The 14,900-nt window shown below is 32.6% G+C and overlaps 1 protein-coding gene across 11 annotated transcripts in view; it reads right to left on the reverse strand.

Annotated features, from left to right (window-relative positions):
* Positions 1 to 1,158: 1,158 nt before the first annotated feature.
* The window catches only part of LOC111703621 (uncharacterized), a 16,112-nt gene continuing 2,370 nt past the window's right edge, over positions 1,159 to 14,900 (reverse strand). Inside the window, exons 5-15 of one of the 11 annotated variants that reach the window (XR_002765651.1) lie at positions 14,605 to 14,716; positions 14,138 to 14,238; positions 13,168 to 13,351; positions 11,191 to 11,245; positions 10,250 to 10,308; positions 8,644 to 8,814; positions 7,232 to 7,347; positions 5,455 to 5,536; positions 3,484 to 3,746; positions 3,252 to 3,304; positions 1,159 to 2,659 (exon numbers count right to left, since the gene is read on the reverse strand). Coding sequence is in view for 2 of the 11 variants with exons in the window: in XM_023475616.1 (XP_023331384.1) it covers positions 3,690 to 3,746; positions 5,455 to 5,536; positions 7,232 to 7,347; positions 8,644 to 8,814; positions 10,250 to 10,308; positions 11,191 to 11,245; positions 13,168 to 13,351; positions 14,138 to 14,238; positions 14,605 to 14,716 (937 nt within the window). In the remaining 9 variants the exon portion in view is untranslated. Of the gene's footprint in view, positions 2,660 to 2,956; positions 3,747 to 5,452; positions 5,537 to 7,231; positions 7,348 to 8,643; positions 8,815 to 10,249; positions 10,309 to 11,190; positions 11,246 to 13,167; positions 13,352 to 14,137; positions 14,239 to 14,604; positions 14,717 to 14,900 lie in introns of those variants that run through there. The other 10 variants (XR_002765649.1, XR_002765648.1, XR_002765647.1 and 7 more) reach the window with 10 other exon arrangements.

Here is a 14,900-nt window from a genome sequence, read left to right on the forward strand (position 1 = left end):
GGGTGTTCCAATAAACATGACAGTTTAAAAACAGGGTGTTCCAATATACATGACAGTTTAAGAACAGGGTGTTCCAATAAACATGATAGTTTAAGAACAGGGTGTTCCAATAAACATGACAGTTTAAGAACAGGGTGTTCCAATAAACATGAAAATTTAAGAACAGGGTGATCCACTAAACATGACAGTTTAAGAACAGGGTGTTTCACAAAACATGACAGTTTAAAACAAGACTTATAGATCGCCTTGGATCTAAAAAAGATGTCTTCTATGTTTGCAGTGGCAGGACACCAACAATGTGTCAAGATGAGAAATGTAAAAATCTTTTTATAAGAAACTTTTTTATGTTTGAAAAAACACTATATAGGCAGATTATACCACAGGGTGTCCCAACAAACATGGAAATTCAGTGACGAATTTGATATCGTCTTTTTAAATAATTCTTTAATTAAGTAAAGTAATACCTACTGAGATCACTGAGAAAGCTGTAATCCTTAAGAGTTTCATCTGCTTTGTTTACAATTTGCTTGTTTATGTTTTTACTGCATGCGGTTGTACTTAGTAAAACAAGAAAATTGCAGTATACAAACAGAGTAAACTTGTCCGTCTTCACTGTTCATCTTGCGGAGACATTATAGACACATCTTTTCAGTCTTTTACCCTTTTCATAAATTAAACTCTAGCAGACATAATAATATTATGGCTTTTGAAATTAGGTATTACAATGCTAATTCAGAACAAAGACAATATCGAATTCGTCACTGAATTCCCATGTTTATTGGGACACCCTGTATCAAACCTGGAGCCTGTGATACAAAGGTTGCAAGCTTACGTGCAAAAATCATCGATTAGGATTTTGCCAATTCCTTTTTCAAGATCAAGTGCTTCATAGTTTAAAATGAAAATGTCTAGAGCTACAAAAAGTATAGTTGATGAAAAAACCAAGGCGTTGCGACACTTTAAGTTGACCCAGTCTTCAAAATTAAATTTCCGTGGCAACCTGTTCCTGCTGGATAGAAATATAGTTAGTACCATGGACGTAGACCCATTTAATTCTTAGCAACCATACAACCAAACACTTTTCCTCTATGCAACTATACGACCAAACCCTTTAACTCTACGCAACCCTTTTACTCTACGCAACCATAGAATTTAAAAAAAACAAGTAGGCATTCTTTATTTATAATTCTACGAAAAATAATGAGATCAAAAAGTAAACAAAATTTTGTTAATGTACTGAACAAATACACGTACTGCACAAATACAAAGTTTTTATGTACAGTCAGTTAAAGTATTTACACTGTTTACAAGTTTACAAAGTGTACAGCTTAATATGACGAGTCAACAAAATTTCAAATAATGCATTTTGGCAAATTTTTCTGAATACATTTTAACAAAAGATCTTAAATAAGAAAAGTCTAAATCTCAAAGTGAAGAAAAAAAATAAATCAAAAACGAAAGCTTTGGCTGAGTACTTCGAGTCGAGTACATTCCTGGGCCCAGAAAAAATACTTTTTTTCAGAATGAAATATTGAAAATGTTCACATTCGATATTTTGGAGAAGGAAAAAGTGCGGTAAAAGATCGATTTTCTTGTTTGAAAAGAAAAAAAATTACTTTGTGAAAGAATTTTCAAAGCAATAAAAAAACGTGATATCAACAAAAATTCTTTAAAATGTTTAACTAATTTTCTTCATTATTTTAACTAGTTTTAAATAGAAAATTGCATTGTAGATTATTGTTGTGTGTTTGAGTTCTAATAACGCCGTAATGTAAAATACTTTGTTAAAAATTGTACAAAATTGACGGTTGATGAAGGGATAGTTCAGGAATCAGAGTACAGGGTTGTGGTAAAACTTTTCTTAATTAGAGATCAAACAACGTACTGATTATTTGGCTATATGTGATTCAGACCAAACATAAGTTCTACTAGTCTTTTAAGACCCATCTTCTATTTCATTGTTCAACATTTTTTCTTTGTAAATAAATTCGTGGATTTAAATTTTTTTATTTATCCGAATTTTAAGGTTTTAGGTTAGGTTTTAAGAGGCAAATTTGTGAAAATTCGATCATCCAGTAACCTTCCCTGGGGTAATGCGAGGTCCCACACAAAATTTGGGCCCGATCGGTTCCTCCGTTTTGACGTTTAATGAATACAAACAGACAGACAGACAAGCAAAGTACAAATATAGATGCAGTAATTTATCCTGAAGATTTTTTTCAGACATATTGTAATTAAACCAAAAAAAATTGAAACATGTTTCGCATTCAAAAAGATAGCGCGGTGTCTATAATTAATTCTTGAAATGTCAAAAGCTCTTTTAGAGTTTAGAGTTTAGACGCCATTTTTAAAACGTTTCAGGAAAATCCATATGTGTGTATCCTGTTTTTAAAGTACAGTGCTTTTATGATATTTCTTTAGACTCGATTCAATTGGATAAATTATTAAAAAAAATTATGTTGCTTATATTAACCATCGATTTAAAAGCGAAAAGCAGTAAATCCAACCAAAGAGGAGAATAAAATCAGAAATAGCCAATTCGATCGGTTGAATACAATGATAGAATCTCTTCAAACAATACACCACACCCCTGTCCTCTGATGAATGAAGAATCCCTCCAATATTAAACCACAGTGTCGGAGGTAGATTTTTATGAGATCTGTAAAAAGATTGGACGTTAACCAATGTATAATGTACATTAAAAAAAAACATACATAAAACGAAGGTTAAATTTTTTTTTATAAGAAATGATAATTTTTGTAAAAAAGTGACGAAGACTGATTTAATTAAAGGGACTGTGAAGGAAAAATGAAAGGAGGGTATATAGGCTAAAACCTGAGAATCTCAGGAGTTGAACAATACATATAAGACATCTATCTGATTTTCCTGTCTCGAGAAATTGATATCAAACTGTGTAAAATTATACGAAAATCTAAATATATATATATAATTTTGCATAAAAATTGTAGGTTTAAACATTTCTTATTCTGAAAATACACAAATAATCTAAAAACGATTTTATCGCAAAGAAACCAGAGAATCTCAGGTTTGCTCCCATTATTATTTTTTTTATTTTGCATTTTTAATAGATATTCAGAAACATGAGATAGGTGTCTTATAGGTATTGTTCAACTCCTGAGATTTTCAGGTTTCATCCTGTAACCCCCTTTCATTTTTCCTTACAGTCCCTTTAATGTCAATTAACATCGGTAAAAATATACATTTTGGCTGAAAACCATAACTTTACTTACAACTAGTTTGGTCAAGATTAACAGACTAGATTTTACTTTCTGCTACCGTAAGACTGTGGCATAGGATAAAAAGCGAACAATGTTATCAAGTTAGCTTAAAAATCACTTTAAAAGTAAAATAGGCCTGTTTGCATTGCATAATTATTGTGGTTCAATTTCAATTGGATTTTTAAAAGTTAGTTTTGCCTATTTCAGTTTTATGAGTCCCGCTTTACTTTTTACATTGTTTTACACGAGAGGACTAGGAACTGTTAACTTTGATTATTATAAAGCAGTCAAGAAAACGATTTAGTTTTTTGAGGTAAGCCATATTTAGAGAAACATTTTCTTTGGTTAACAAAGTTGGTGTACAACACTTTTCAGTGTGTAGGTCAACTTTTGCCAGTGTAAAGCACGTGTTGGTGTAAAGATCAACACGTGTTTATAACTGAGATGAGTTTAGACCATGCTAGTAACTGTCAGAGGATCGTGCGGAAGAGAGGATAGGATCACCACCTGAACAAATTCAAACTCCTTAAAATTTCATAGATGACAGTGAGAATGGACACTTCAAATGTATTATGAAGTTTTTTCATTTAAAAACATTGTATATCAATTGTACCTTGCATTAATTTATAATGATTTCAATTTATAATTTTCCCGTTCCAAATCATTTGTTTTGACTCTTATTCGTGTAAAAAAATTTATTTTAAGTGTTTTCACGTAAATATGACCAGTTTTCCGTCTTATTTTAAAACTTTAAAGCAATATTACTACGACGTAGAACCTTTTCTTTAAAAAAAATCTTAAGCGGCCGAGCTTTATTCGACTTGAATAAAAGGTTTAAAGTGTTAACTCAATATTGCTGATCCCCCCAAATATATTATTTAAGTATTAAAATATTAAAATATTTCCGATCACGAGTGATCATTTCTCTCCTGTTTGACTGAAACTGCGAAAGGCTGGTCTTAAGTCAACCGAGTGACTGAGGTAGGTGACTATACCATGAATTATTAAAAAAGTCTTCGTCATCGTATGTATCAATACAATGAAGACGACGTTCGATTTTAGTTTTGACCTACGCCAGCATGGATACACAAAACCCTAAAAAAAGAGACGTTTTATAGGAAGAAATCCCTGAACGAGGATTAAAGAATCTGCAAACAGTAGTGTCGGATCCTGGAACCAGAGAAGACCTACTCAACTTCCTCTCCTTTTATACACTCATTATTTATTTTTACAATTAGAAGCAATAAATGTACTTCTAAAGTGGTGACCCCGATGTGATATAATCCATGGCCAAAACACACACCCTCCTGGTCAAAATTAGCTCAATAACTGGACAAGGATGACATCTCAAGCTTTAACTTCTTAATCACAAAATCACTATTCATTCATCGTACTATCAGTTATTCCTGGAGCTAATAAGCTAAACCTAAGCTACTCCTGGAGCTAATAAGCTAAACCTCAGCTACTCCTGAGATGAGATTTTAAAAGCTTAAACCCGACTAAAACCCAAACTTGGGCTTAGATAGAACCCAAGTCAGGATTGGTTCTGATTCGACCAATGAGAGACTGTTTTGCAAGCTTTCTCTCTGTAGCAGACAGAATGCGGTCAGATCAGCTGTGACAAGGAGATGTAAATTTCGAAAATTCAAACTTTATGTAAATACATTATTTTCATAGTATGTTTATTTTATATAATTAATAAAATTTGACACCACAAATAATTCCCGAGATTTTAAATGTACAAATATAAAAGATTTTACGAAATTTACAATCATCAGCTGTTGAAGACTCAAGCCTTAAAGAGAGTAAAACCCAAGAGGGTTGGTTCTTACTAAACTCAAGGCCATCCAAAACCCGGGTCTTGACTCGAGCTTTACTTGGGTCTAAGCAGACACAAAGACCGGGTTTTAGTCGGGTTTAAGCTTTTAAAATCTAATCTCTGGAGCTAATAAGCTAAACCTTAGCTACTCCTTGAGCTAATAAGCTGAACCTCAGCTATTCATGCCTCTTTACAGTATAGTATTTGTATTGTTTACAATTGCAGCATGTAGATGATTTGGTCTGATAGTGGTCTGGGGGTGGTCGTCATTGTCATGTTCATTGTCATTGTAATTATTATTATTATTATTATCATTATTTTTGTGGGGTGGGGTGGCTAGTGTGTGACACCAGTTCTCGTTAGATCACTGAAGTTAAGCACACTTGTCCAAATAACCTGATATGGTGAGCAGTCTGGGATTGATAGTTTATTACAAATCCAACCATAGAATCCCTTCTCAGGATCAAACAGTTCACGTCTAAAAAGAAAGTAAAAAATTGTTAGCATGGGTCCAACAACAATGTCACAGGCTTTAACTAACATTTTCAAAACTCTTACAAGAAATATGATAGAAAAAGTGATTTTTCTTCGAGGAAGGCAGTGGCCAAGGGATGTTGTGGGCGAAGGGGTTTGGGAAGGGGATGTGGGGGGTGGGGGTTGAGCATATGGGTCCAACAAGAAAATATTAAAACTATTATGTAGCAACTATAGAGGCCCATAGTAAATTACGTTGTATTGTCCATATAGCTAAATATGCCCACTAGTAAATGCGTAAATCATGTATTGCGATTAACCCATTAAATGTATGTACAAATATATATATATAACTCTGTTAAACCCATATTGTCATTACTTAATTACATTATATATAACAGAAATATACTTAGTTTAAATAGAGACTCCGTAATGTTTCCTCCACCTGGTACATAGCCAAGATACTAAACTCAATCTAGAACATGACCAAGATACTAACCTCCATGTACAGAGTACATGACCAAGATACTAACCTTCATCTGAAGTATATGACCAAGATGCTAACCTCCATCTAGTATCTGAACAAGATACTTCCCTCCATCTAGTACATGACCAAGATACTAACCTCCATCTATAGAGTACATGACCAAGATACTAACCTTCATCTTAAGTATATGACCAAGATGCTAACCTCCATCTATAGAGTACATGACCAAGATACTAACCTCCATCTATAGTATATGACCAAGATACTAACCTTCATTTAGTTCATGAGCAAGAAACTAACCTCCATCTAGTTCTTGACCAAGATACTAACCTACATCCAGTTCATGACCAAGATACTAACCTTCATCTATAGAGTACATGACCAAAAAACTAACCTTCATCTAAAGTATATGACCAAGATACTAACCTCCATCCAGTAAACGACTAAAATACTAACCTTCATCTAAAGTATATGACCAAGATACTAACCTCCATCTAGTACGTGAACAAGATACTAACCTCCATACTAAAGTATATGACCAAGATACTAACCTCCATCCAGTAAACGACTAAAATACTAACCTTCATCTAAAGTATATGACCAAGATACTAACCTCCATCTAGTACGTGAACAAGATACTAACCTCCATATAGTACATGACCAAGATACTAACCTCCATCTAGTACATGACCAAGATACTAACCTCCATCTAAAGTATATGACCAAGATACTAACCTCCATCTAGTACATGACCAAGATACTAACCTTGATCTAAAGTATATGACCAAGATACTAACCTCCATCTAAAGTATATGACCAAGATACTTACCTCCATCTATAGAGTACATGACCAAGATACTAACCTCCATCTATAGAGTATATGACCAAGATACTAACCTCCATCTATAGAGTACATGGCCAAGATACTAACCTCCATCGATAGAGTATATGTTTAAGATACTAACCTCCGTCTATAGAGTACATGACCAAGATAATAACCTCCATCTATAGAGTACATGACCAAGATACTAACCTTCATCTCGTACATGACCAAGATACTAACCTCCATCTCGTAGATGACCAAGATACTAACCTCCATGAGAACATTACCAAGATACTAACCTCCATCTCGTACATGACCAAGATACTAACCTCCATCTCGTACATTACCAAGATACTAACCTCCATCTCGTAAATGACCAAGATACTAACCTCCATCTCGTACATGACCAGGAGACCTGCCTCCAACCTCCGTACATGCCCAGCAGTACAGTTACAGGTAGAATCCACACAGGGTACAGCAGTAGTACACAGGGTGATACAAATATCTAGAACAATACAGGATACAGTAGTATACATGCAGGGGGATACAAATATCTAGAACAATACAGGATACAGTAGTATACAGGGGGATACAAATATCTAGAACAATACCGGATACAGTAGTATACAGGGGGATACAAATATCTAGAACAATACAGGTACAGTAGTATATAGGGGGATACAAATATCTAGAACAATACAGGATACAGTAGTATAAATGGGGATACAAATATCTAAAACAATACCGGATATAGTAGTATACAAGGATATACAATTATCTAGAACAATACAGGATACAATAGTATACAGGGGGATACCAAATATCTAGAACAATACCGGATACAATAGTATACAAGGATATACAATTATCTAGAATAATACAGGATACAATAGTATACATGGGGATACCAAATATCTAGAACAATACCGGATAAAGTAGTACACAGGGGGATACCGATCTCAGTTCCAATTGTCGGAAATAATCTAATGAGTCCAATTAAGCTCAAACAAACTTTAAATTTAGGACCAGAATTTTACAGTGCCAAATTGGAACACTATATTTCTCTGATTTACAAAATAAAACATATTTATAATTTGTTTGAGTTTTACTTATTCTCCTGAACAGGTTCTTTATACTATTTTTAGTTATCAATTAATTAATCAACATGGAATGGTAACTGATTAATTAACCAACATGGAAGAGTAACCGAATGATTTACCATCATGGAAGAGTTACTGAATGATCAACAGCCTTGGAAGGGTAACCTATTGATCATCTGTCATGGTAGGGTAATTGATTGATCAACCGCCATGGAAGGTTAACCAATTGATTTACAGTCATGAAAGGGTAATTGATTGATTAACCGATATGTAAGGGTAACTGATTGATTAACAGCCATGGAAGGAAAATCAATTAATAAACTAGCATGGAAGTGTAACTGATTGATAAACAGCCATGAAAGGGTAACCAATTGATTAACAATCATGGAAGGGTAACCAATTGATTAACTGCCATGGAAGGGTGATCAATTAATTAACTGTCATTAAAGTGTAACTGATCGATTAACCACCATGGATTGATAAACTCCCGTGGAAGGGTGTGACAAATTGATTAACAATTGAATAACCGTCAAAAAAGTTGACTGATTGAGAAATTGATATGGAAGAATCACTGGCATGGAAGCATTACTGGTTGACAACAGACACACAAGGAACCGAAAAACTAATTGACATTAAAGAATAACTGATAAAATAACCAATATGGACGAATGAGCGAATGAAAGGTTGATTAAGTGACTAACCGTATGACAGCATGTTCTCTGCTCGTTGTAGTAGATGAATACATTGTACCAGGTGATGGTCCCCATGTAGAAGGCGTAGAGGGTGCAGAACAGCCAGGCCCAGGGGACTATCAGCAGGGACAACAAGAATATATGAAAACCTTTCTTTAGTCCACAGCAACAGCTTTTATCCTAAATATGTTTTGAATAATTACAAAAATTAAAGTTTTCAGCCGAAAATCTATTTATTCCCACCAACTCAGCTAAAGTAAGCCCTACATTTTTTACGACACAAACATTTAGAAATACTGGTTAAAAATTAACAAATAAATTTTTTTTTACAATTTTTTTTACTTAAAAAGGTTTCTATGAAAGATAATTACAAAATTGTACGAAATCATTTTACTAGTATTACAGTATTCCAATTTTTCCCACTTTGGGATTCTTTGGGTCCCAGGACCCTCCCCCCTGGGGAGGAGAAGGATCCCAGGACCCCAAAACCCCACATGAGAAACAGTACCCCAATATTTATTTTTAATATTTTCAAAATAATTGGCATAAGAAATAGTCTGTACATTCTTCTTCTCTATTCATTGGTTCAGAATTCTGCTAATCTCTGCTTCTGTTTGAATTCTGTCCGATATTTCTGGTTTGTTACAAGGAAGTTTAGCTCATTATATATTTCTAAATTCAATATCTCAGACACTGAACCCATAACAATTATGAAATAATAACCATTGCAAATTTTCAGGAATTTGATATTTGCTATCTCAGCAGGTTTGTAGATGTTGAATGATGCCTATACTAAATATAGATCTAAACACAATTAATGTGTACGTTTCATAGCTCTGTTTTCTGGAATCAGCAGGTTTGTAGATTGTTGAATGATGCCTATACAAAATATAGATCTATACACAATTAATGTGTACGTTTCATAGCTCTGTTTTCTGGAAACAGCAGGTTTGTAAATTGTTGAATGTTGATGACTTTACTAAATATAAATCTATACAAAATCAATGTTTCCTTGCTCTGTTGAAGGGCGAGAAAAGAAAAAGGAACACTGCACCAAACGTGGAATTTAGAAATTTTGAAGAACAGCCAATGTCAAAATCTCCACTTATAAATAATGACAAATGTGATAAAAGGAGTTTTGGCAAGGAGTAGATTATTAACAGTTGGATTCTTGAAACTGATGTATAAGAACATCTTGGGCAGTACTTGTAAATGATACTTGTACTTTATGATCCTCCACATTATAAGGTGCGTGGTTGGTGGATGTTTACATTTTTCCCATAGGTGAATAGGTTTTATTTAAAAACTGGCTCATCAGTCCTGTTTCTAAGAAGTGCAAGTCGAGCTTTTCCATAGCAAGCCTAGACCCAGAGAGGTAAAAAACCTCTGTTCTCCAGGGTAATACATCGTTGGAGATGAATCCAGGCATTCCTTATTGATTATCTTGTTTTCCTCTTCAATTTCACTTTTTACCTTAAGTTTCTTATGTGTGTACGTTTAACTTGGATTTGCCATTTCTCTCTGTCTCCCTAAACTCCTAGTTACTGTTATAAGCGCCTATTTACGATATTTAAACAGTTAAAAATTAAAAAATAAAAAATTTTAAGACTTTAACCTGCTGAAGATCAATTAGTTTATCCTTGTTCATCTTTAGCTGGACATCAAAACATTCTCCTAAATAGAAATGAATATTTTAAAAAAATTAGTTCCCACAAATGTCTACAAAAAAAAAAACATCTAACCTAATCTAAGTCATTTACTGTAAAAATAATTTATTTGTGAAAATGCTGTTTAAGAAATACTTACTCAGGAACATTAAACGAACACAGATCAAACTGAAGTTTGTGACTTTAAATGGGAAAAATCATTTTCAATAAAAAACAAATTTTAACGGTTTAAAAGTTAAAAAGTTTTCCATTAAGGGAAAATGTTAAAGGATGTTGACTGAATTTTTAACTTCAGACAATTTGATTATTATGGATATAATTAATGGTTAAGTTGTCTCTATATGTACTGTGTCTGTACTGTTCCAAGGAACTTTCACCGAGAGAAGTTTAAACTGCCTGTTGACTTTTTAAAGTTAAATCTCTTGGTAAAATTAAACACAGAACTTCAGAGGAGACGAAAAAAATTGTAAAATGTTGTCTTGACAATTTTTCAACGTGTTTTATACTGTTATTTCTAAATCTCAGTAATTACAAAAATACATATCTGCAACATTCCATGATTTAAAAAGTTCTTTCGTTTTCTCCGAAATTCTGGGTAGAGCAGTACAATAAAGTTTATGTACTGTACTCACTGCTTGATGAAGTATGTATAATACAGTGAATACAAAGACCGTCTTTTAAGTTTTTTGATCATTCTAAAGAAACTTCTTTTTATTTTTAATTCAAGGTACATTAATAACCCTGAAATATGAATTCAATTGATATTTAAAAAGTAAACTCATTTTTTCCGCGGCATTTGATCTTGAATATGCAATACGACATTATAAAAAACTCTTGCTAGGTATTCATATATCTGGGATTCACTGTATATTTAGTACAATTTAGATACCTTTGTTTTTTCCTCGCTTTACTGTCCCAGTCACTGTCATGAAACCATTAATATTCTAAAATGGATTAAAATATCTTATTTATTTGGGAAATATAGAAAATGGGTTCCCAACAGTCATAAATCTATTAAAATATTATAAAATGAATAAAAATATCTTATTTATTTGGTAAAAACAGAAAATGGGTTCCCAACAGTGATAAATCTATTAAAAAATTCTAAAATGGATTAAAATATCTTATTTATTTGGGAAAAATAGAAAATGGGTTCCTAACAATCATAATTCTATTAAAATATTCTAAAATAAAATTAAAATATCTTATTTATTTGAGAAAAATAGAAAATGGGTTCCCTACAGTAATAAATCTTTTAAAATATTCTAAAATGGATTAAAATATCTTATTTATTTGGGAAAAATAAAAAATGGGTTCCCAACAGTCATAAATCTATTAAAATATTCTAAACTAGGCTTTTAGGGCGCTTCGCGCCCATCTTCTATTTAAATTGTGAACATGTTCTTTTTGTTTACATTTTAAAACAAAGAAGAAAAAAAGTTTGCCGATTTTTAAAAAAAAATTCGCGGATTTTCAAGAATTTTAATTTTTTTACAAAATTAAAAACCTTTAAAACACATTTTTTTTAATTTTTATCATTCATAAACCTTCCCTGTGGTCACGTGATGTCCCACAAAAAATTTGGGCCCGACCGGTTCAGCCGTTTTGACGTTTATTGGATACAAACAAACAAACAGACAGACAGACAGACCCGTCTTCTAAATTAATTGTGAACATGTTCTCTTTGTGCACATCGTAAAACAAAACAAAAATAATTCGCGGATTTTCACAAAAAATTTCGTGAATATTCAAAATTTTAAAAAATTTAATGAAGATCGAATTTTGATGGAGACAAATATTTGAAATTTTGATCATTCATAAACCTTCCCTGGGGTCCCTAGATGTCCCACAAAAAATTTGGGCCCGATCGGTTCTGCCGTTTTGACGTTTATTGGATACAAACAAACAGACAGACAGACAGACAGACAAGCCAAATTTATATATAGATGAAAGGGAATGGTGAGTTTGACAAATTTGAATATTGAATACATTTGGGAATCCTGATTTCTTTTTTTGAGGAATCTGAATAAAATTTTGCATATGAGCATCATTTGTGTTTCTTTAAAGTAAAATCTTATTAGGGGAAAAAATATACAGGGTTGCCCAAAAAGCAGTGCTTAGGATCCTGATCCGCAAGATTTTGGCTTCTTAGATCCGGATCCGCAAAAATATGAGGATCCACGGATCCGGATCCAAGAGGTAAAATATTAACCAAAAACTGCAAAAAAAAAAAAATTTGCTCATAAACCGTTAAGTCGTCTCCGAAGTTTCATTGTTTGTGAGTAAACCTGTGCAATGAACCCACGCAAAATGTCTTGAAGGTTTTTACTTAAATAACTTGGACTTTGTTAACCATCAATGTTTAAGAAAATTAACGAAATAAAAGAAATTGAATTGTTTAAAATAGTGCTAAGGATCCGCACTGGAAAAAATGGATCCGGATCCAGGTCATTTCTTTAAGCTTTACTGAATTTGTTTAACAAAACAAAATTTTCAAATTTTTGTTTTATTTTTATTCTAAAACTTAATGAACCCTTCAGAAATGAGGAAATTTTTATGATCTCTCTTTTTTCAATAGTTCAGATTTGAGTGTTAGCAGTAAAAAAGTTTTTTTTTGCATTTTTTGTTGATATTTTACCCCTCGGATCCGAATCCGTCTCCAGGAAGCCAAAATCTTCCGGATCCAACGGATCTAGATCCTAAGCACTGGTTTAAAAATCATCTTACTTTATTAAATTCTTTTTTTGATTAAAATGATAAAAAACATTATTTAACATTTATTGAATAGAATTGTTTAAATTTTTTTATTATATGGGATTTCAAACAATAAATAAAATGTTTATCATCTAAATAAAAATATTCAAACCTGGGGCGGAACAAGTAAACTATGCTCTCCATGATTAAGCTCTGTATCTTGATGTCGGAGGGATACATTCCTTGATCCTCCGACCGTATCCTGATGTCGGAGGGATATATTCCTTCCACCTCCGCCTCCGATTGATATATTCTCCGAGTTAACTATCTCTATCCCCTCATCCTCTGGGTTTATCCTGAATCAGGAGTATTGAAAAGATTTGTCATTTAAAAAACATATTTGAACATATTTAAACATATTTAAACATATTTAAACATATTTTAACATATTTAAACATATTTAAACATATTTGAACATATTTAAACATATTTGAACATATATAAACATAATTTAACATATTTTAACATATTTAAACATATTTAAACATATTTAAACATATTTAAACATATTTAAACATATTTAAACATATTTAAACATATTTGAACATATTTAAACATATTTTAACATATTTAAACATATTTGATCATATTTTAACATATTTGAACATATTTAAACATATTTGAACATATTTGAACATATTTAAACATATTTGAACATATTTAAACATATTTGAACATATTTAACCATATTTTGAACATATTTGAACATATTTAAACATATTTGAACATATTTAAAACCACTTTTCTCAGAAAAACAATGCCGTTGAAAGGACATGCGACCCTCTTCGTGACATGTCCCATGTCTCATGTCACAAAATCATCTGATCAATCAAAGGGAAGATATCGTCGTTTCCTAGTTTGAAAATTGTTTAATTCTGACAATTTCGTCCATTATTTCTGGAACAGAAATCCGTTTACAATGTAGAAACCACATTTAGAAATAGTAAATTCTCATAAAGAAATCATGGATTAATTCTTGATCTAACAAAGATTGTAAGGGCACGTTGAGAATCGAATATGACATTCTATAAAAGGAATGTCACTTTAAGATCCCCCTCTATATCATGGATGGGGGGATCTACCTGAGTTGAAGTTTAGCTGGAGTACTGGTTGAACTAGGTAGCTCAGGAAGAGGTCGAGCTTGAATACTTCGTGCTCTATCTTCCACAGCAACTACAGAAACCTTAAACACAGCATTCAAATAAATTCAATAAATCTGAAACATTAATTCCAATTATTTTTATGACAATTTTAAACCGTAAACGTAGAGAGAGTCTAAGATATAGGACTGTTTACTCTTGCGTTTTAAAGTCTAGGCCTCCAGGTCCTTTGTTGCCTATATTTCTGGTAATAATAAAATAGCATCTTGCTACTTATGTTCGCACATTGTTCCTGCATTCACTGGCGAATACCAAAAAAAATCATGTTTGAGCAATTTATTAACTTCTGACAGGCCAGAATCTTTCCCGGGGAAATTTCCCAGGGAAAAAATATTCCATAAAAATCTAGCAATATCACCGAGTTTAATATTTTTCCAACAATCCCGTACCTGGTCTAGTTCATCTGTGGAGGTGTTAACCGAAGGAGGTTGACTGGATCTACTGGTTCTACTAGTTCTACTTGTTCTACTTGTACTCCGGGATATTCGGGACTCACTTAATCTACAAGAACAAAACTTTAAGAAATTAAATTACTGAAAACCTAATAAAAACAAGATCTGCAATGGAACCCGACATGGAAAAATTAAAGTTAAAGCTTACGGAGGAAAAATAATTTTTTACTTTGTAAGCAACTGCTATATTTGGGGGTATCAAGAAAAGTAAATAAATAATTTGACGACCCCCC

Source organism: Eurytemora carolleeae, unplaced genomic scaffold (genome assembly GCF_000591075.1).
Source record: "Eurytemora carolleeae unplaced genomic scaffold, Eaff_2.0 scaffold524, whole genome shotgun sequence".
Taxonomy (NCBI): domain Eukaryota; kingdom Metazoa; phylum Arthropoda; class Copepoda; order Calanoida; family Temoridae; genus Eurytemora; species Eurytemora carolleeae.